Source organism: Salvelinus sp. IW2-2015, unplaced genomic scaffold (assembly GCF_002910315.2).
Source record: "Salvelinus sp. IW2-2015 unplaced genomic scaffold, ASM291031v2 Un_scaffold16323, whole genome shotgun sequence".
Classification (NCBI taxonomy): Eukaryota; Metazoa; Chordata; class Actinopteri; order Salmoniformes; family Salmonidae; genus Salvelinus; species Salvelinus sp. IW2-2015.
In genome coordinates this window covers 293330-317245 of record NW_019957534.1, presented here as the reverse complement: position 1 = coordinate 317245, position 23916 = coordinate 293330, and the positions used below count along the sequence as shown (strand labels likewise).

At 43.7% G+C, this 23916-nt stretch overlaps 1 protein-coding gene across 3 annotated transcripts; it reads right to left on the bottom strand.

Annotated features, from left to right (window-relative positions):
- Positions 1–621: 621 nt before the first annotated feature.
- Positions 622–22233, bottom strand: LOC112080427 (monocarboxylate transporter 4-like). Of its 3 annotated transcripts, none has more exons than XM_024146194.2 (7): positions 22111–22233; positions 9624–9902; positions 6777–6920; positions 6556–6692; positions 5893–6360; positions 4260–4440; positions 622–1563 (listed from the first exon to the last, which is right to left on the bottom strand). In XM_024146194.2, the coding sequence occupies exons 2-7, from the start codon at positions 9844–9846 to the stop codon at positions 1307–1309; spliced, it is 1410 nt and encodes a 469-aa protein (XP_024001962.1). In that variant the 5' UTR covers positions 9847–9902; positions 22111–22233; the 3' UTR covers positions 622–1306. The 3 variants fall into 3 exon arrangements, with proteins under 3 accessions (XP_024001962.1, XP_024001961.1, XP_070298671.1); XM_024146193.2 differs by having other exon boundaries at positions 22121–22230; XM_070442570.1 differs by lacking the exon at positions 22111–22233 and adding an exon at positions 10299–10373.
- Between the last annotated feature and the right edge of the window lie 1683 nt (positions 22234–23916).

The window sequence follows — 23916 nt, the reverse complement described above, 5'->3', positions numbered from 1 at the left end:
CTTAGACTGCTGCGCCTACAGAGATGTTTCTTGTCTTTGAAGAGAAGTCACTTCAAGATTAGGCGGTGACAAGAATTGGTTAGTTCAAGGTTTCGTATGTGTGTGTGTGTACACTCTGGGCACAGCAGTGTGTGTTTGCGGCAGTGCGATTCTAGATAACATTTAATAGTGTTCCTCCTGGTATGCCTGCTGGTCTGTACACAGCAAATTCTCCAGTTTTAAATTTAACACTGTTCCAGTGTCTATACATGTCCACACTTTCAAATGGTAAATTAACACAGTGTAAAGCCTTATTTGCATACTTCGCAGGATGCCTTGCCTTTCGAGTGAATTGTAGAGTCACCACCCTGTATTTGAGTGACAAACATGGTTGTTTCATTCATTCATTTTCAGTCCTGTGGCCTTCACCAAATGAGATCTCAAGTGAATGTTATCATTCAAATGTAATTCTTTATACCAATACATACTTCATAAGGCCTTATGTCAAGGGACTAATTTTACCCCAATACAGTGGCCAGAAACTCATGGTTCACAGGCCACATCAGGCCTGAAAGTCACATTTATGCTGGCTTGCAAAGTAATGTGTAATTCCATTAGGAKTTCAGCCAGAGTGGGAACATCCAACATTAGGAATTTTTATTCACCCAACTTTTATTCAGAATGACTAAAATATGAGAGTACCTAAAGCATMTAAACTGGACAACCATTTCAGTAATACATCCAAGTAACATATTGGATTAGTTTAGAAAAATGTATGGAATTTATATTTGAGTACTACAACATTAAATCAATGTACCGAACAACGTCTKMTTCAACCAAGGCTGGGTTAAAGCTAGATAAGAGGAGTGAAAAGGGAACGTTAATGCCCACGAGTGTGTTGCATCGTGGTTATTGCGCGAAGTAAGGCCTCCGGTCGGTAGGTAGGCAGCATATACATACAAAACCCTCAAAAAAATTGCTGGGTTATTAACAGACACGAGGGTTCTATTACACCACTTAGTGTCAATTTAACCCTTAGAGTTCATTTTACTCCAGAATCAACACAAACAAATGTTACACTGAAAAATCAASCACTAGGTAACACTGGCCAACTTGCTGTGTATATTAAAGCATACAACACATGTACAGCACATCCATCCTTCTCTTCGTTCCTCCCTCTGCCAGCATGTGTACTCTTATGTCCGTCCCTATTGGTAGTGTTWAATAAAGCTTGTCAGTCTCTCTAAAAATCAKTTAACAAATATCCCTTCTCTCTCCATCACAGAGCGGTCTCTGGTTTTCCCACCCCTCCATTCTGTTCCGCTCCCTATTTTGCCTCTGCGGTGCCACCCCTCACCCCTGCCAGCTGAGCCCTCTCATGCTCTCCTCCCTCCGCCTCCAGCAGGCTGTTGAGATTCTCCATCTCTGTGGGGGCTCCATTCTCTAGATGGGCCTCAGGCTCATCTGGCTTCTTCTTGATGCACAGGAAGTTGCCTACGCAGATGACAATGGAGGCCAGAATGACCTCACAGCCAGCAAGCAGGAACACGTACATGTAGTTATGGGTGGTGTCCAGCAGACGCCCTATGGGAGAGGAGAGGTATGAGAAGAGTTTATTACCCATTATACATTCAAGGCATACGCAGCTTATTACCAGCTAAAATGTCTATACTGGCTTTGATTGTTTGAAGACTTCGTTCTAAACCCTAATGTCATGTCCACACCCCGGCTCAACCCTAACATTACAAAAMAATGCAGTTTTGAAACTGCAGTCGACTGTGGTATTTTGGATGCAGTAATTGCAGAATAACTGCACTAACTGCAGTTACACTGCTAAATTACTGCAGTAAAAAAAATAGTTTTGTAGCATACTGCAGTTATACTGCACTCTGACTAATCTTTTTTCAAAAGAGTATCCATAACTCCAAGTCCACATGAATTTGAGGCAAAAAAATAGGGCAAGCTAGCTAGCCTTTTTAGCTTCCCACATCTTCATGAGAAATTAATCAGATTTATCATTTACAATTARGCCCTGGCAAATATTCTTATGCTTGCTAGTCAAACCTAAAACATTATCCCAGTTTGATATAATAATCAGCTAAAAATAGAAAGTCATGTTTTGGTCAGGCAGACAAAAGCACATGGCTAGCTAGTTGGTTCCAGCAGGTTCTACAACTTCTACAATTTCACAATTGTGTGTAATCACTATTTATTACTTCTAAACAAAACAGCTTTTTGGGGGGATCCTTGCTGTTTGGTTTACTGTTTGAACAGTCGCTGAGAATATTTTGTTATCAATGCAAAATAGGCAATTTTGATGAATAGCCTATAGATCAGATCAAGGAAGCAAGTGACAACACTGCCCCCATGACTGCAGAAGGAATGATACAGCAGGTCTCAATTTTCAGGTAGTAAAAAAAGTGTCAATGCCAGAATGTATTACAAGGCCTTTTGTTAGAAAAAACAACATTGTGACACTCCAAATCTTGCGTGTGTGTAGATCTTGTAGTAAGCGTAACCTTAACCCTAACTCCATATCCACACCCCAGCTCAACCCTAGCGTCACATCCACACCCCGGCTCAACCCTAACCCTAGCGTCACATCCACATTATGGCTCAACCCTAACTTCACATCCACATTATGGCTCAACCCTAGCTTCACGTCCACATTATGGCTCAACCTAACGTCACATCCACATTATGGCTCAACCTAACCCTAGCGTCAACATCCAATTATGGCTCAACCCTAACCCTAGCGTCACATCCCATTATGGCTCAACCCTACCCTAGCTTCACATCACATTATGGCTCAACCTAACTTCACTCCACATTATGGCTCAACCCTAGCTTCACGTCCACATTATGGCTCAACCCTAACCCTAGCGTCACATCACAATTATGGCTCAACCCTAACCTAGCGTCACATCCACATTATGGCTCAACCCTAGCTTCACATCCACATTATGGCTCAACCCTAGCTTCACATCCACATTATGGCTCAACCCTAACCCTAGCTTCACCATCAACATTATGGCTACCCACCACTAGTCAATCCACATTATGGCCTCAACCCTAGCTTCACATCCACATTATGGCTCAACCCTAGCTTCACATCCACATTATGGCTCAACCCTAGCTTCAACTCCACATTATGGCTCAACCTACCCATAGCTCACATCCACATTATGGCTCAACCCTAGCGTCACATCCACATTATGGCTCAACCCTACTTCACATCCACATTATGGCTCAACCCTAACCTAGCTCACATCCACATTATGGCTCACCCTAACCCTAGCGTCACATCCACATTATGGCTCAACCTAACCCTAGCTTCACATCCACATTATGGCTCAACCTAAGCAGCTCACATCCACATTAACCTAGGAGGCCAACCTAACCTCAGCGTCACATCCACATTATGGCTCAACCCTAACCCTAGCGTCACATCCACATTATGGCTCAACCCTAGCTTCACATCCACATTATGGCTCAACCCTAACCCTAGCGTCACATCCACATTATGGCGCAACCCTAGCTTCACATCCACATTATGGCTCAACCCTAACCCTAGCTTCACATCCACATTATGGCTCAACCTAGCGTCACATCCACATTATGGCTCAACCCTAACTTCACATCCACATTATGGCTCAAGCCTAACCCTAGCTTCACATCCACATTATGGCTCAACCCTAACCCTAGCGTCACATCCACATTTATGGCTCAAGCCTAACCCTAGCTTCACATCCACATTATGGCTCAACCCTAACGTCACATCCACATTATGGCGCAACCCTAACGTCCACATCCACATTATGGCTCAACCCTAACCCTAGCGTCACATCCACATTATGGCTCAACCCTAGCTTCACATCCACATTATGGCTCAACCCTAACCCTAGCGTCACATCACATTATGGCGCAACCCTAGCTTCACATCCACATTATGGCTCAACCCATAATTCACATCCACATTATGGTCAACCCTAATTCACATCCCACATTATGGCTCAACCCTAGCTTCACATCCACATTATGGCTCAACCCTAACCCTAGCTTCTCACATCCACATTATGGCTCAACCCTAGCCTTCACATCCCACATGTATGGCTCAACCCTAGCTTCACATCCACATTATGGCTCAACCCTAACCCTAGCTTCACGTCCACATTATGGCTCAACCCTAACCCTAGCTTCATGTCCACAGCCTGAACCCCAACACTAGCCATAACCCTAATCCTAATACTAACCCAATCCTTCTCCCTGTGTGTACTGACCTGCTCCAGGCGGTCCCACCAGCACAGCGATAGCCTCCATGAGCAACACCAGCCCTAAAGCGCTGGAGAACTTCTTGGTGCCCACGATGGCCATGAGAACCTCGAACTGCAGCGCCCCCACCATCCCGTAAGAGAGCCCGAAGAAGATACAGAACACCACCAGACCAGGGTAGTCTGTCGCCTGCCAAAAGAGAAGCAACACCCTTGGTTATATAATTCACAACATGATATGACCAGAGAAATATAATGACCATGACTGATTAATCATTAAAATTCGATGGATACAATAGATCCGGGTCTCGAAGGCGGCAGTGTCCACAATAATACACTATATATACACAAAAGTACGTGGACACCCCTACAAATTAGTGGATTCGGCCATGTCAGCCACACTTGTTGCTAGCAAGTGTATAAAATCGAGCACACAGCCATGCAATCTCCATAGACAAACATTGGCAATAGAATTGCCTTACTGAGGAGCAGTGATTTTCAACATGGCACCGTCATATGATGCCACCTTTCCAACAAGTCAGTTTGTCAAATTTCTGCCCTGCTAGAGCTTTCCTGGTCAACTGTAAGTGCTGTTATTGTGAAGTGGAAACGTCTAAGAGCAACAAAGTCTTAACCGCGAAGTGGTAGGCCACACAAGCTCACAGAACGGGATCACAGAGTGCTGAAGCGTGTAAAAATCATCTGTCCTCAGATGCAACACTCACTACCGAGTTCCAAACTGCCTCTGGAAGCAACATCAGCACAAGAACTGTTCGTTGGGAGCTTCATGAAATGGGTTTCCATGGCCAAGCAGCTGCACATAAACCTAAGATCACCATGTGCAATGTCAAGTGTCAGCTGGAGTTGTGTAAAGCTCACCACCACTGGACTCTGGAGCAGTGGAAACATGTTTGAGTGATGAATCACACTTCACCATCTGACAGCCCGACAGACAAATCTGGGTTTGGCGGATGCCAGGACAATGCTATCTGCCCCAATGCAGTGCCAACTGCAAAGCTTGGTGGAGCAGGAATAATGGTCTGGAGCTGTTTTTCATGGTTTGGGCTAGGCTCCTTAGTTCCAGTGAAGGGACATCTTAAAGCTATAGCATACAATGACATTCTAGATGATTCTGTGCTTGCAACTTTGTGGCAACAGTTTGGGAAGMCCCTTTCCTGTTTCAGCATGACAATGCCCCCATGCACAAAGCGAGATCCATACAGAAATGGTTGTCYAGATTGGTGTGGAAGAATTTGACTGACCTGCACAGAGCCCTGACCTTCAACCCATTGAACACCTTTGGGATGAATTGGAACACCGACAGCGAGCCAGGCCTAATCACCCAACATCAGTGCACGACCTCACTAATGCTCATGGCAACAATGTTGCCAAAATCTAGTGGAAAACCTTCCCAGAAGAGTGGAGGCTCTTATTGCAGCAAAGGGGGGACCAAATACATATTAATGCCCATGATTTTGGAATAATATGTTCGACAAGCAGGTTTCCACATACACTACATGACCAAAAGTATGTGTCAATACAGGAATGTAATAACGATACAACACACAGATTAAATATTGTTTATGTATTGTTTACATCCATCCATACAAATAATTTCAATAAAAACAAGTTCCAGACTTACCTGTGAGCTGATCACATCGGTAATGCCATTAAAGAGTATGGCGAAGCTGAAGAGATACACACATCTAGGACGGACCCACTTTATCCCCGCYATCAGCCCACATGTGGGGCGGGCGAAGATATCAATGAACCCCAGGATGGTGAGGAGGAGGGCAGACTTGGTGTCTTCATTCCCCATCTCCTTGGCATAGCTCACCACAAACACGGGCGGCACAAAAAGACCCAGTACCATGATGGACGCAGCTATGGCATAGATGAGGAAACCTCTGTCTTTAAATACACTAAAATCCAGGAGCTTTTTCTTAGGTTTGAGCTTTCTTTCTGCGTCGCCCACAGCCTGCAACTCCTGGTCCTGGGGCTTCTTGGGGCCCACCAGGGGCCTCATCAGGGCCCCACAGGCACAGCAGTTGAGCAGCAGGCCCCCCAGGATAAGGAAGCCGCCTCTCCAGCCATAGTGGTACTGCAGCACCTTTGGGGAGAAATATGAAGAAAAACATTAATGATGAGCCGTAACTCTGATATGCCGCCAACACAGCATACAACATCCCCTTTGTGTTGTTAATCCTTCAGAGTAGCACACATCGCTCATTGTGTTCATATGCTTCTCCCTACATCATAATACTGATCTACAACTGCAGATAGGGAGACTGAAGAGGTGTAGTACCTGTCCCAGAGGAGAGAGGCAGCAGAGGGCCACAGGGCTCCCAGCAGCAGATAGTCCATTAGCTAGAGGCCTCTTCTCACTAAAGTAACGATTCAGCATGATCAGAGACGGCTGGAAGTTCAGCGCCAGGCCCAGACCTGGTAGACAGGGGGCAAACTTTTCAAAGTGTGTATGTGTGTGTGCCCACCAGTAAAGGTAGATGTGTGTATTTATTTACTAACCTGTTATAACTCCAGTACAGATGTAGATGTGTATGATACTGGTGGCCAAGGAGGCCAGGATCATTCCCAAGGAGGCAAAGAYCCCTCCCACCATCATCACTGGCCGACACCCAAACTTGTTCACCAGCACACTGCACAGTGGACCTACACACACACAGATTATTGTACTGCTAACCTTGTGGGGACACACAATTCAGTCCCATTCAAAATTCTATTTTCCCTAACCCCAACCTTAACCCTAGCTCCTAACCCTAGCGCCCAACCCTAACCCTTAACGTAATTATAACCCTATCACTAATTCTAACCTTCACCCTAAACCCCCTATAAATAGCATTTGACCTCGTAGGGACTAAAAATGTCCCCAGTTGGTCCAATTGTTTGTTTGTTTACTATTTCTGTTAAACACACACAGTCAGAACTGTGCATAAGGCCAGAACAAGCAGGCTAAAAAAAATATATTCCAGTTCTCTGACCCTTCCACTTGGAACGAGCTACAACAGGACATGAAATTACAGGAGCACGTCTCTTTGAATGAGTTTAAAGATAAAGTCTATGGTGGACAATGAAGTAGGGGAAGTGGCGTAGCGCAGTTCGCAGGGCCTCGCACAAGGTCCAAGCAAGGTCCCCCACCAGGCTTTCAGATCATTTTTTTGCGCCATGGTGCAGAGAGACAAATGTGCCGTTTTATAGCTCAGGGATGGATGCCTGAAAGACTAACTGGGTTTCTCTCAACTCAGACACCATAAAAAAGGCATTTCATTTTTACAATTATTGTCCAACAAGTTTAAAAAAGGTCTTGATTGTTCAATTCTACACTAAAAAAACAACCCAGCGCTGAGTAAATAGTGTACAGAACACACATTGGGTTTCAGATGTTTTTGAAAGATGGGCAGTTTCACCACTGGGGTGCCAGGACAGAGAAGAGATTTCACTGGGCTGAGTGGGAGCTGCCCTTCCATAAGGGTGGGATTGTCAAGAGACCAGTGGTGTCAGAGCGGAGTATTCAGGTTGGGGTGTAGTGTTTGAGCATAGACTGAAAGTAGGGAGGGGCGGTACCTCTTGCTGCTCCGTAGGAGGACATGGGAGAACTTGGGATGGTTGAACACCAAGCAGCTTGCTGCATTCTGGATAAGTTGCAGGGGTATGATGGCACAAGCGGGGAGCCCAGCCAACAGCGTGTTACAGTAGTCCAGACAGGAGATGACAAGTGCCTGGATTAGGACCTGCACTGCTTCCTGTGTCAGATAGAGTCTAAGTCTACAGATGTTGTAGAGCATGAACCTGCAGGAGAGAGTCATTGCTTTGATTTTAGCAGAGAACGACAGGCATGTTGTCCAAGGTCACAAGGTTCTTTGCACTCTGGGAGGGGGACACCGGTAGTTGTCAATTGTGATGGAGGTCATGGAGCAGGCAGGCCTTCCCTGGGAGGAAGAGCAGCTCCGTTTTGTCGAGGATGAGCTTGAGGTGGTGGGCCGACATCCAAGCTGATATGTCGGCCCAACACCTGCCAGGCACGCAGAGATGTGTGTTGCCAACGGTGTCAGAAGAGGGGAAGGAGAAAATGGTGTCATCCGCATAGCAACGATAGGAGAGACCATGTGAAGCTATGACAGAGCCGAGTGATTTGGTGTATGGAGAGAAGTGGAGATGACCCCCAAGGCTCAGTTTTAGACCACCAGTAGTGAGAGTACGTGGAACAGAGAGTCAGCTTTGGCAGTGCAGAGAGCCTCCGTGACAGAGGAGAGCAGTCTTGGTTGAGTGACCCGTCTTGAATCCTGACTGGCTAGGGTACATAAGACAGTTCAATACAATCATTTGAAAATCCCCCAAAAAACTATTCTCAGATCTTTCAGCACTCTGACGGAGTTGACGTTAGACACAAATGACACTTCATTCAAGTGGTGTACACAATAGCAATTTTGTTTTTCCCTCAGTTGCTCTTAAACGTAATTAAAATGTAACATATTTGAACTTAATCTATCAGGAAGTTGACAGTTTATGGTTGAGACCATGGTGATTCCAATATTGTTTGTTTAAATATTTTAAAATGTAGTAGAGAACTTTACAGARCATTGTTGCACTACATGTAATGAGGACATGAAGGGGTCCTTACGGTATAGCTGACCTTACTCATTCCTGATTGATGCTGATAAAAAAGATAAAAAAGCAAATCTAAAAGCTCATTTCCTGTACATATATATTTTTTTTTTTATCAAATGGCTTATGTATTCACGTTTCTAATTTTGACAAACAATTACTTCCCCATAGTTCCTCAAATGCAGTGTATGATATAACATTTTGTAGCTCTATTTCAACTGTTGCTACATAAGACCAAATCCAGGTGTGGAGTCACATATGCTATCTGGGGGCTGCGGGGGTGTGTGCTAGGTCAGTTAGTGGGGGGCCATCAATGGTTTGGCCCCTAGATGCACCTAACCTCCTACATAATCGCTCCTGCTTAATGTGATAATTGTGTGCTTTATGTTGTAAATATGTCTTAAACTTTGTGTGCTGCTATTTTGGCCCGGGTCTCCCTTGTAAAATGTATTTTTCATCTCAATGAGACTTACCTGGTAAAATAAAGATACAATTATTAATAAAAAGGTCCTGCCTAAGTTGTGTAGACTCCGTAGGTAGTAACGCCCAGATCTGACACTTTCTCTAATCTCCTGCACTTTTTCCTTGTACTTGCTCATCAGGAAAACACTTCTGTTGGATATACTTACAAATACCTGTGTGTGAGTGATATAGATATATATATATATATATATATATATATATATATATATATATATATATATATATATATATATATATATATATATATATATATATATATATTCGTACCTGTGCCGTAGAGCATGGCCAACAGTATAGAAGAAATCCATGCACAGTCGCTGTATCCCACTCCGAACTCCCTGATCAACTCCTTGAAGAACACACTGACGGCCTTGGGGAAGGCGTAGGAGAACCCAGTGATGACGAACCCTCCGGCCAGCACTGCCCAGCCCCACCCTCCGTCTGGTGCCTTGACATCACTAGGCTCATCATCTACCGCGGCTCCTCCCATGATCCTCTCTGCTAGGAGTTTCCCTCAACCCTCTGTTCTGTCAACTTGGGTCAGAACTGAGAGAGAAAAAGAAACGAGGAATGATTTTAAAAGAATGGTGGTGGAATATAGAGGCCGTTTTACAGGTTCCTGACCAATTCTGCCATGTGTGTTTTTTGGCGCCGATCTTAACTTTTTTAGTACATCATGTATCCGCCATCGTTTCCTATGACTGAAAATATTTTTCGTAGCTGTCCATTTACCACCACAAACCGATGCTGGCAGTAAGTGGCACTAAGACTGCACAGGGCCATAAGCATWAAGAAAATGCTCACCAAGAGGCAGCGCTCCTATTTCACCAGTGATTTTAATTTAAACTGAAATCTGTTTTACCTAATTTCTCCTGTGCAACTAGAAGAAAAAAATAATTAAATCACCACCACCTTTACTCCACACACACAGCTCTCACTCACCCTCCATATGGCAAATCCCTGACCCAGTCTGTAACGTCTACGTTTCAAGTAGACCACCAAAGTCCCAGTGACCAAGAACAATGCCAAGATAATATGTCTAAATGACCATCGCCCCGTAGCACTCATCTGTAGCCATGAAATGCTTTGAAAGGCTGGTCATGGCTCACGTCAACACCATCCCAGACACCCTGGACCCACTCCAATTTGTATACCCGCCCCAACAGATCCACAGATGACACAATCTCTATTGCACTCCACACTGCCCTTTCCCATCTGGACAAAAGGAACACATACAGTACATGAGAATGCTGTTCATTGACTACAGCTCACCATTCAACACCATAGTTRCCTCCAAGCTAAGAACCCTGGGACTGAACACCTCCCTCTGCAACTGGATCCTGAACTTCCTGATGGGACGCCCCCCAGGTGTTGAGTTTAGGCAACACATCCACTACGCTGAACCTCAACTCAGGGGTGCGTGCTTAGTCCCCTCCTGTACTCAGATTCACCCACGACTGCGTGGCCACGCACGACTTCAACACCATCATTAAGTTTGCAGTACCAGAGTATGAGTCATAATACCCTAAAACCGAAGCGGTCAAAACACGGAAATGGTTCCAATCATTTTCCCAGCATTTTTTGTCCCCACCAAAGGTGATTTTAGAAACACTTAAAATATGGGCTGCGCTTCTTGTAGGCTTACCCTGGCGTGACGTTTTGATAAATACACTGCTCAAAAATAAAGGGAACACTTAAACAACACAATGTAACTCCAGGTCAATCACACTTCTGTGAAATCAAACTGTCCACTTAGGAAGCAACACTGATTGACAATAAATTRCACATGCTGTTGTGCAAATGGAATAGACAAKAGGTGGAAATTATAGGSAATTAGCAAGACACCCCCAATAAAGGAGTGYTTCTGCAGGTGGTGACCACAGACCACTTCTCAGTTCCTATGCTTCCTGGCTGATGTTTTGGTCACTTTTGAATGCTGGCGGTGCTCTCACTCTAGTGGTAGCATGAGACGGAGTCTACAACCCACACAAGTGGCTCAGGTAGTGCAGCTCATCCAGGATGGCACATCAATGCGAGCTGTGGCAAGAAMGTTTGCTGTGTCTGTCAGCGTAGTGTCCAGAGCATGGAGGCGCTACCAGGAGACAGGCCAGTACATCAGGAGACGTGGAGGAGGCTGTAGGAGGGCAACAACCCAGCAGCAGGACCGCTACCTCCGCCTTTGTGCAAGGAGGAGCACTGCCAGAGCCCCTCAAAATGTCCTCCAGCAGGCCACAAATGTGCATGGTGAAAAATGCATGGTGGAAAAAACTATTGGAAACATTTTCCAGTTTGACCTCTAGGTTTTATGGGTATTATGACACCTCCACTGTGGGGCTCGAATCACATTGACGGGGCTATAGTGGAGCAGGTTGAAAGCTTCAAGTTCCTCGGTGTCTACACCACTAAGGATCTATCATGTTCTAACACCAACACAGTCGTGAATAAGGCACGACAACGCCCCTTTCCCATCAGGAGGCTGATAAGATTTGGCTAGGACCCCTCAGATCTTCAAAAAGTTCTACAGCTGCACCATTYAGAGCATATTGACTGGCTGCATCACCACTTGGTATGGCATCTGCTTTGCATCCAACCGCATGAAATACAGAAATCTAATTTACCATAAGTATTCACACCTTTGCAGGTGATTACAGCTTTGAGTCGTCTGTATCAACTTCGTACATCTGGATTTTATTCCATTCTTCCTTGCAGATTTTCTCAAATTCTTAAATTAGATGAGCGGCAGTGAGACGCAATCTTCAAATCTTTTCACGGATTTTCAATGGGATTCAAATTTGGGCTTTGGCAACTTAAGGACTTTCACATTCTTGTTCTGAAGCCATTCTAGCATTGCTTAAGCTGTATGCTGCTTGAGGTCATTGTCCTGTTGGAACATAAATCTTTGCCACAGTCTAAGATCGTTTGCACTCTAAAGCAGGTTCTCATATTTGTCTCCATTTATTGTGCCATCTATCCTTACCAGACTCCCAGTCCCTGCCTCTGAAAAGCACCCCCATAGCCAGATGCTGCCACCACCATGCTTCACAGTAGGGATGATGTTAGACAGGTGATTAGTTGTCCCTTGTTTTAGCCAGCCATAGCACTTTGCATTCAAGCCAAATAGTTACAATTTTGGCTCATCAGACCACAGAATCTTCTGCCTTATGATCGGTCTTTCACATGCCTTTTTACATACTCCAGGCGTGCGGTCATGTGGCTTCTTTCTGGCCACTCTACCGTAAAGCCCAGATTGGTGAAGCGCTGTAGAGACTTGTCCTTCTTGCAGGTTCTCCCATCTCAGCCAAGAAACTCTGTAGTCATGTCAGAGTGGTCATTGGGTTCTTGGTCACCTCCCTGACCTAGGTCCTTCTTGCCCGGTTACTCAGTTTGGTCAGACGGACAGCTCTAGGCAGAGTCTGTTGTTCCACATTTTAATTTCCCAATGATGGACAACCACTGTGTTCTCGGAAACTTTCAACACTCTAAAAATGGTTTTATACTCTTTCCCAGATATATGCCTCATCACAATTCCATCTTTGAGATATACAGACAGTTCCTTGGAATTCATGGTATAGTTTCTGCTGACATGCACTGTCAACTGTGGGACCTTAAATAGACAGGTGTCTTTCTAAATCATGTCAGAAACAATAGAATTGGCCATAGGTGGATTCCAATCCAGTTGTAGTGACATCAAGGATGATCAACCAAAACTGAATGCTCAAGGGTGAGTAGAGATCTGTATTTCATTTTCAATAAAAAAWAAAWWAAAACATGTTTTCACTGTCATTATGTGTCTGCAGACGGGGGTGAGACTTTTTAAAAATATATAAAATGCTGAATTCAGTCTAATAATGTAGAATAAGGGGTGTGATTACTTTCTAAAGGCACTGTACCTCAATTACCTCTTACTCCTTCACATCGACCCGGTACCCCTTGTATATAGCCAAGTTACTGTTAATAATTGAATATCTATTATTACATGTTTTACTTTTCTATTATCTCTGCATTGTTGGGAAGGGCCCGTAAGTAAGAGTTTCACTGTTAGTTTGATGTGATGTGTACTTAAGTCAGCAATAATAGAGAAGAGGATCACATCAGGGTATGCAAATAAATTATTCTAACTTGTGCTCATCTAAGGATTACTCCTCTAGATGATGCATCATGGCTGAATAAAACCATTTAGAAACACATTGGAGTTTTTACAGGAACTTGAAAGTGTTTTGGTAATGAGACACGTACACAGACTTTGTACGTAATAAATATTATAGTTTAATGTAAACTTCAACTAGTATACCACTTTTATGACCTATGGACAAACTTTTAATCAAATAAATTAGTTGGGGGAAAAAAATACAATTGCGTAAAATGACCTGAATTTAATCCGGACGAATTTCAGTAAGGAGAATTTGGGATGTACAAAATTTCAGGCAAAAARGTAAGTATTTAAAATTACTTTCCCAAAAACTAGACATCTTAGTCCTCAGAATGATAGTTGATTTTTGCAGATGCATTATGGTTTTGTAACTCAATTTGCTACAGACATTAAAACATTTAAAGTTTCATGAGTATCACCCAATTACACAAWCATTAATTTGTTAGGCTGGATATCAGAAATATTCTTTGGCACTGTGTCATTTAGGTAAGATCATGTAAGGTTTTCTGAAAGGTTCAATGTCTTACTGTAGCAGTCTGTTCCCATGCATTCATTTGGGGTAACAATTTTGTGTAGCAACTACGACAACCTCTGGTAAATAGTTACGTGCTGTATATGTTCCTATTTTTATATGACACTAATAAAAAGGCCGCAGATATTGGCTAAGTGCATGGCTCCATATTTGTCTAGAGTTTAATGTCCTTGAGAAGGTCTGCTGAGTTAGTGCTTTCCGAGTGCTTCTCTGCTCTCTTCTCCTCTCACACAGCATGATATAGGAGTTTGCTTTTGCGCATATATGTGGATAAGGTGATGCTTTCTGAGAGAGGGGACAGTTTGTCTGCACCAAGGAGTCAACAGTAAATCAACACAAGGAGACAACCTGTCCAGTGCTCTCACCCTGCAGAAAAGACCCCCCTCCCCCCACCACATACACACTAGCAGCAGCTTCCTCAAAACAAAAAAAAGGGCCCCTCACTTTATACCGAGGTGAGATGAGCATGTGATGCACAAGTCAGACTTCCACTTCAATTATTCACTGATGTCAATGGGACATTTGTGAAAATTCAGATCTTAAGTTAGAATAAAATCAGCCATTTAATCAKTACATCTGTGTCTATATATCACCCATTTAGTCCATCTGAGGTTAGCTACAAACCACAAGTGTCAATCCAGATAATGAAAAGGCACCCACAAGAGAATATTCAAGGACTTACAGTTGCATGTCATTTGCTGCGTGCATGCTCACGAGCAAAGTCATCGTAGCTTATCATTTCACTTCCTTTGTGAGAACCATGAGCATGGGCTGTACCGCAGCCTACCGGCAGCTTTATCAAAAAGGTGGCACTGTGTCCATTACAAAATACACTGAACAAAAATATTAAAATGCAACATGCAATGTGTTGTTCCCATGTTTCATGAGCAGAAATAAAAGATCCAAAATGTTTCATACGCACAAAAAAGCTTATTTCGCTCAAATTGTGTGCACACATTTGTTTACATCCCTGTTAGTGAGCATTCCTCTTTGCCAATACAATCCATCCACCTGACAGGTGTTGCATATCAAGAAACTAATTAAAACAGCATGATCATTACACAGGTGCACCTTGTGCTGGGGACAATAAAAGGACACTAACATTTGCAGTTTGGTCACACAACACAATGACATAGATGTCTGAAGTTGAGGGAGAGTGCCATTTGCATGCCGACTACAGAAATGTCCACCAGAGTTGCCACCAGAGAATTGAATGTTAATTTCTCTACCATAAGTCGCCTCCAACATCATTTTAGAGAATTTGGCAGTGTTCTACTGCAGACCATGTGTTACCACACCAGCCCAGGACCTCCACATCTGGCTTCTTCACCTGCGGGATCGMCTGAGACCAACCACCCGGACAGCTGATGAAACTGGGTTTGTACAACTGCAGAAACAACCTCAGGGAAGCTCATCTGCATGCTTGTTGTCCTCAACAGGGAATTGAACTAACTGCAGTTTGGCTTTGTAACCGACTTGTTGGCAAATGCTCACCTTCGATGGCCACTGGCACGCTGGAGAAGTGTTCACTTCACAGATGAATCCTGGTTTCAACTGTACTGGGCAGAAGGCAGACAGTGTGTATGGCTTCATGTGGGCGAGCGTTTTGCTGATGTTAACGTTGTGAACAGAGTGCCCCATGGTGGCGGTGGGGTTATGGTATGGGCAGGCATAAGCTACAGACAACGAACACAATTGCATTTTAAATCGATGGTAATTTAAATGCATAGAGATGCCGTGACGAGATCCTGAGGCCCGTTGTTGTCCCATTCATCCGCTACCACCACCAGGCAAAGTTAATAACCTGAAATATTAAAAAGATTAGCCAGCTGGTCCTGGATTTGTCATACGCATTGATTTAGGTAAAACTTTGCCACTGATGGAACCACCGGCCTATCCWTGACTTCGCCATCTATTGTTAATCTTTTGAATATTTCATATTACCTGCCGAGGGGGATAAAACTTGAGGAACTTTGTCTGAGATCTGAAGACTCAATACTTGTTGTCACTGTCTTTCAGGGGAAGGGTCCTGYTCGCTAACAACTTAACCGCTTCAAAGCTCTGGCACAGGCTGATGGTCTTGGACACCCACAGTCTCGTCAAGCCACTGCAGAGGTTTCTGGCAGATTTCTTTTGGTCAAAACTGGACACGGGCAGCAGTGTTAGACCTCCCTTTGCATGAGGGGGGGCCAAGGGCTGGCGGTCCCGGAGTCCAGAGTGAAAGCTTTCTGTATACAAGCTGCACAGAGAGTTCTGTACCAGCAGGGGGTGTGCTGGAGAGACTGTTTGGGCTGTTCTGAGGAAAGCAGGAGACCTAGGGTACGACAGGCACTTGCGCTTGTTGGATGTTGAGCAGGTCGATATGTCAGCCATTACTCTATTCTACTGCGCTGTGCTCGGAGGTGTGGGGAAAAAAATGAAGGAAAAAAAAAACTGTTCAGAGATGTTTCACAGGCAGAAGCATGGATAATGGAGGAGCCACTCCTTCACAACTAACTCACCCAGAACAGTGTGCTGGCCTCTGTTGCTTGTGGGCCAGGCTTGTGAGTGGGGTTCACTAAGTAGGGTGACCTGCAAGAATTGGCTGGGTGTAAATCTGTACGCAATGACTGAAGGTGGCTCAGAAAGACCATCTGGATGGGCTGAGGGCAATGGGACAGATGGGACCTGSCTCTTCTCTGAGAGGATGTTGGTGCTCTGTGTATACGCCTCCCATAGCGAAGTGTATTGCTGATCTATTTACAGTGGGGATTATTCACAGGGCTATCGCTACGAACGGATGTGTCACCTTGATCCATCAGTGTGGAGGGGGTATCTGTCCTGTTGGGAGGAGAGTGAAGCATCTGTTTTTTTGTTGTTCCAGGCTGTAAGGGTTGTTTTCTGTCCTTGTTGAATGTTGTACAGGCCCAGGGTTGGSGCTGACTCTGGAACTATATGTTGGAGGGCCTAGGTAAAGCTTAGCCAACAGGTGAAGGGACTGCCTAGTAAATTGACATTTTTGCCTGCCCCAACAGGTAACGTGGAAGACCAGGAAACATGAGATGCAGGGGGCGGAGTGTACGGGCCACAGAGTTGTGCTGCTGGGGAGCGCTCTGCTGGTTTGTGGATTTTCTATTAGTGTGAGGGGTCGGGGGGGGTCCTCTTGTTAGAATTGGAGCGACTTAGCCATGCCTTTTGAAGCATTTCCCATCTCCCTCTGGCCCAGCCAATACTTCCTGGGTCAATTTCAACTTGTGAGTGTGGAAAAACAAAATACAGCACAGTGGTATCCTTCTACTCCCCACAATATTTGAGTGGTTTGGTGAACAGATCTCTGTCAGAGACTTTGTCAGAGTGATCATAGTGCACTCATGACCGGCACTCAAATGTGCATGTCACATCTGAATGAGTGGGTACTTCCTCACTGAAGATAYAAAATACTGATAGATGCTTTTCAGAATGGACTTTATCGTGCATTTACATCAGAAAGGGTTGTTATAGGATCAGATATGCATCTATAACAGCTGAGGTCAGATTAAGAGCCAGTGCAGAACAGTTGTCAGATAACTGGCAGTAAGAACCCTTTAATATCTACAACCTATGACTAGATCTGGCAAAAATCTAGACAAATTATATTTTGCCACTTAAAAACACATTCAGCAAGCCTTTGTGCCAGCAACACTGCAGAATCCGTTCAAAAAATAAAGATTCATCAAAAGTAGTCATCATATTTCAAAGCATTGRATCTGTAGCCAAGTGCCTGTAACTCTCTGAATGGGACGGGAGGTGTGCACGCATGCATGTCTACTGTATGAACTACTCCAGTGTCATGTGTAGCCGCCTGGCTCCCAACCAACAGGCAAACACATACTTCTCCACTTGCCTCACCCCTCTATAGCAGTGTGCCCCGACCCCTCACGCACAATGCAGCATTCCGCAAGCCCACGACTATCAGCTCTCCTAAAATAAGACCCTGACATTTTCCATCTCAGGACGGACACACAGCAAAATAAAAGGTGGTGATAAAGCTGCAATGGGTAAATTGTTGAAAGACTCAGACAATACCTTGACACTTATCTTTTAGCATTGAATGCAATGTATTGACTTAATTGAAGTCAGAAGTTTACATACACCTTAGCCTAATACATTTAAACTCAGTTTCACAATTCCTGACATTTAATGCTAGTAAAAATTCCCTGTCTTAGGTCAGTTAAAATAAAGTGGTAATCCTAAGGATGTGAAATGTCAGAATAATAGTAGAGTGCTTTATTTCAGTTTTTATTTCTTTCATCACATTCCCAGTGGGTCAGAAGTTTACATACACTCAATTAGTATTTGGTAACATTGCAGTTGAATTGTTTAACTTGGGTCAAACGTTTCAGGTAGCTTCCCACAATAGGTTGGGTGAATTTTGGCCCATTCCTCCTGACAGAGCTGGTGTAACCGAGTCAGGTTTGTAGGCCTCCTAGCTCGCACATGCTTTTTCAGTTCTGCCCACAAATTTTCTATGGGATTGAGGTCAGGGCTTTGTGATGGCCATTCCTTTTGCCACACCTTTGTAAGTATGCTTGGGGTCAATGTCCATTTGGTATACCCATTTTCGACCAAGCTTTAACTTATCTATACTCATTATAAAAATTCATAAAACATACAAGTGTTATACATCGACTTAAAGATTAATTTCTTGTTAATCCAACCGCTGTGTCAGATTTCAAAAAGGCCTTACAGCGAAAGCATACCATACGATTATCTGAGAACAGCGCCCAGCAGACAAATCATTACAAACAGTTACCAGCCAAGTAGAGTGTTCAGAATTCAGAAATAACGATCAAATTAATCACTTACCTTTGATGATCTTCATATGGTTGCACTCAAGACTCCCATTTCCTCAATAAATGTTTTGTTCGATAAAGTCCCTCTTTATATCAAAAAACCTCAGTTTTGTTGGTGCGTTTTGTTCAGTAATCCACAGGCTCAAAGGCAGTCACAACAGGCAGACGTAAAATCCGAAAAGTATCAGTAAAGTTCGTAGAAACATGTCAAACGATGTTTATAACCAATCCTCGGGTTGTTTTAAGTCATAAATCAATAATATTTCAACCGGACAATAGCTTCGCCAATATAAAAGGAAAACAAGAAAGGCGCGCTCTCGGTCACGCGCAGTAAACAGCTCTGGGACACRGCAGGGTCCACTCATTCAGATTGGTCTTACTCCCTCATTTTTCAGAATACAAGCCTGAAACAATTTCTAAAGACTGTTGACATCTGGTGGAAGCCATAGGAAGTGCAATTTGAGTCCTAAGTCATTGGAATCTGTATAGGCCGTCAATGGAAAACTACAAACATAAAAAAATCCCACTTCTCCTGCCATATCAGTTCTGTTATACTCACAGATATTATTGTAACAGTTTTAGAAACTTTAGAGTGTTTTCTATCCAAATCTACCAATTATATGCATATCCTAGCTTCTGGGCCTGAGAAACAGGAAGTTTACTTTGGGCCGCTTTTCATCCGGAGGTGAAAATAGTGCCCCTTACCCTAGTGAGGTTAACTTCCTGACTGATGTCTTGAGGTGTTGCTTCAATTTATCCACATAATTTTGCTTCCTCATGACGCCATCTATTTTGTGAAGTGCACCAGTCCCTCCTGCAGCAAAGCACCCCCACAACATGACGCTGCCACCACCGTGCTTCACAGTTGGGATGGTGTTCTTTGGCTTGCAAGCCTCCCTCTTTTTCCTCCAAACATAACAATGGTCATTATGGCTAAACAGTTCCATTTTTGTTTCATCAGACCAGAGGACATTCCTCCAAAAAGTACGATCTTTGTTCCCATGTGCAGTTGCAAACCATCGTCTGGCTTTTTTTAATGGCGGTTTTGGAGCAGTGGCTTCTTCCTTGCTGAGCGGCCTTTCAGGTTATGTCGATATAGGACTCGTTTTACTGTGGATATAGATACTTTTGTACCCGTTTCCTCCAACATCTTCACAAGGTCCTTTGCTGTTGTTCTGGGATTGATTTACAATTTTCGCACCAAAGTACATTCATCTCTAGGAGACAGAACACGTCTCCTTCCTGAGCGGTATGACGGCTGAGTGGTCCCATGATGTTTATACTTGCGTACTATTGTTTGTACAGATGAACGTGGTACCTTCATGCGTTTGGATATTGCTCCCAAGGATGAACCAGACTTGTGGAGGTCTACACTTTTTTTCCCTGAGGTCTTGGCTGATTTCTTTTGATTTTCCCATTATGTCAAGCAAAGAGGCACTGAGTTTGACGGTAGGCCTAGAAATACATCCACAGGTACACCTCCAATTCACTCAAATGACGTCAATTAGCCTATCAGAAGCTTCTAAAGCCATGACATTTTCTGGAATTTTCCAAACTGTTTAAAGGSACAGTCAACTTAACGTATGTAAACTTCTGACCCACTGGAATGATAGTGAATTATAAGTGAAACAACCTGTCTGTAAAAAAATTGTTGGAAAAATTACTTGTGTCATGCACAAAGTAGATGTCCTAAACGACTTGCCAAAACTAGTTAGAATGAAAACCAGCCCCGTCGCGGACCACGATGTCCGTCAATGAAGATGAGGGGGGTGCACCCTCTGCTGTTTCCTTAAGTCCACGATCATCTCCTTTGATGACGTTGAGTGAGAGGTTGTTTTCCAAGCACCACACTCAGAGCCCCTCAACTCCTCCCTGTAGGCTGTCTCGTCTCTGTTGGTAATCAAGCCTACTACTGTTGTGTCGTCTGCAAACTTGATGATTGAGTTGAAGGCGTGCTTGGCCACGCAGTCATGGGTGAACAGAGAGTACAGGAGGGGGCTGAGCATGCACCCTTGTGGTGTCCAAGTGTTGAGGATCAGCAGAGTGGAAGTGATGTTTCCTACCTTCACCACCTGGGGGCGGTCCATCAGGAAGTCCAGGACCCAGTTGCACAGGGCTAGGTTCAGACCCAGGACCTCAAGCTTAATGATGAGCTTGGAGGGTACTATGGTGTTGAATACTGAGCTATAGTCAATAAACAGCATTCTTACATAGGTATTCCTCTTGTCCAGATGAACATTAACATGCTGTGTATCTTTTGTTTTTTTGAAAATGACTTATTTCTCACTAATATGAAAGGTAAGGAGGTCCTTGTGTTCCAAACCCCTACTGTAAGCACGGTTCAGATTTTAGCATCAGGGCTCTTAGCAAACCCCCCGTACAGAAGACACCTTCTTCCAATGACTTGTGTAATGTAATCGAACCATGAGTCTTGAGCAAGAGGTTTGCCGTTCCCAGCTATTTTGCCACCCTAGTCAAGATCCAAATACACAAAAATGGCCTAAGAAATAGGTTAAAATACCAGAGATTCTCACGTGACACGTTATATTAAGCAGTATTATTGAGCTATATCAGCAAATAGGGTTGACGTAGTTTAAAAGCGCAGTTAGGGGATAATATAATTTTAGGAGCAGGCCAATTTGTAAGCAGAGTAAAATACATGTGTTATCAATATTCCTTTACATAGCCTATCATATAGGAAGTTAAAGACAACTGCGCCATGCTTCTCCGCCATATATTCTATGCTATTTAATTGAAACCACACTTGATCTCGCATTCCCAACAAAATAGAAGGTAGGCTACAGAACATACATCAGCAAGTATTAGGCTATTCGCGTTTGTGAATATTGCGACAGAGGTGATTTGAATACAAGCAATAGTCCACAAAACAGAGTCTCGAAATAGTATTTCATAACTTTGATAGTAAAGGGGACAATTTGTAGGCAGATACAAAAACATGTTGTTAATATGTATTTCCAGTCAATGTCGGAACCTAAACTATAGCCTATCATATTTAGGAAGTTAATTTCCATGGAAACACAACTCAGTGTGCTTCTCTGCCCATGAGTATAGCCGACAGGCTATTTAATTGAAACCACGCAAAGGCACATTTGATCTCAGGCTAGTGTACAAGCAGCATTATCCCATGGGAGTTTGTGAATAATAAAGCAACAAAGAGGTGCTTAAATTACAGCTGTCTCCCAAAATTATCAACGGGTATGACACTTTAATCATGCCATTGTTAAAAAAAWAWAAWAATACCTGTTCTTACCTGACGAAGCTTTGTCTGTAGCGTCTTCTGGTCTGGACCATGCGTTCACGCCTCCTTCTCATGTGAGTATTTATTTCGGCATGGCTGCGATTTTCTGGAAACCCATTTGCGGTGACTAATGCCACGTTCAAAACAACTGGGAACTCGGAAAAATACGAGGTCAAATAATGACGTCAGTGATCTTCAAATCGGATAGTCGGAGCTCGCGAAAGAGGCCCAGGTTCCGGAGTTGGAATTCCGAGTTGGATGACCGTTAAAACACATTTTTCCTAGTCGGAACTTGTTTTTTTCCCGAGTTCCCTGTTTTTTTGAACGTACTGAGGTCGGAACTTCCGAGTTCCCAGTTGTTTTGAACGCTGTAATATGCAGCGTTCAAGTGCTAGTCGGAAAAATATTTCTGCGCATGCAATAAAAAAAAAAGTATTATTATTCTATTTTTTTTATGTAGCTACTGTCCACTTTGCTGCCTACGTAGCTGCTGCTCATACCTCGATCAGTCCGACAGCATCATTGCATCACAACGGCATAATAAATTCTGCAGTCAAACTAAATTATGTAATGCACCCTTTTAAATCAAATCAAAGTTTATTGGCTGTGTACACAGATTTGCAGATGATATCGCAGGTGCAACAAACATGCTTGTGTTTCTAGCTCTAACAGGTAGGAATAGCCTACCTAGCAACAAAATCGCACACATTGTTTTAATGAAGAAATAGCAGAATGAGCAATGTAAAAAAACTGAATATATATGTATATACATATATACTGAACAAAAATATAAATGCAGCATGAGCTGAAATAAAATATCCCAGAAATGTTCTATAGGCACAAAAAGCTTAATTCACTCAAATATTGTGCACAAATTTGTTTACATCCCTGTTAGTGAGCATTTATCCTTTTCCAAGATAATCCATCCACCTGACAGGTGTTGCATATCAAGAACCTGATTATTACACATGTGCAACTTGTGCTGGGGACAATAAAAGGCWACTCTAAAATGTGCAGTTTTGTCACACAACACAATGCCACAGATGTCTCAAGTTTTGAGGGAYCGTGCTATTGGCATGCTGACTGTAGGAATGTCTACCTGAGTTGCCAGAGCATTGAATGTTAATTTCTCTACCATAAGCCGCCTCCAACATCGTTTTAGAGAATCTGGCAGTACATCTAACCGACCACGTGTAACCACACCAGCCCAGGACCTCCACATCGGGCTTCTTCACCTGCGGAATCGTCTGAGACCAGCCATGAAACAATTTATGGGGTATTGCAGTTTGGCATCGTTACTGACTTCAGTYGGCAAATGCTCACCTTCGATGGCCACTGGCACACTGGAGAAGTGTGCTCTTCAAGGATGAATCCCGCTTTCAACTGTACTGGGCAGATGGCAGACAAGCGTGTATGGTGTTGTGAAGGCGAGCGGTTTGCTAATGTCAACGTGTGAACAGCGTGTGAACAGAGTGCCCCATGTTGGCGGGGTGTTATGGTATGGGCAGGCATAAGCCAAGGACAACGAACACAATTGCATTTTATCAATGGCAATTTGAATGCACAGAAACTGTGACGAGGCCCATTCTCGTGCCATTCATCCACCACCATCACCTCATGTTTCAGTATGATAATGCACGGCCCCATGCCGCAAGGATCTGTACACAGTTCTTCCATGGCCTGCATACTCACCAGACATGTCACTCATTGAGCATGTTTGGGATGCTCTGGATCAACGTGTACGACAGCGTGTTCCTGTTCCCGCCAATATCCAGCAACTTCGCACAGCAATTGAAGAGGAGTGGGAC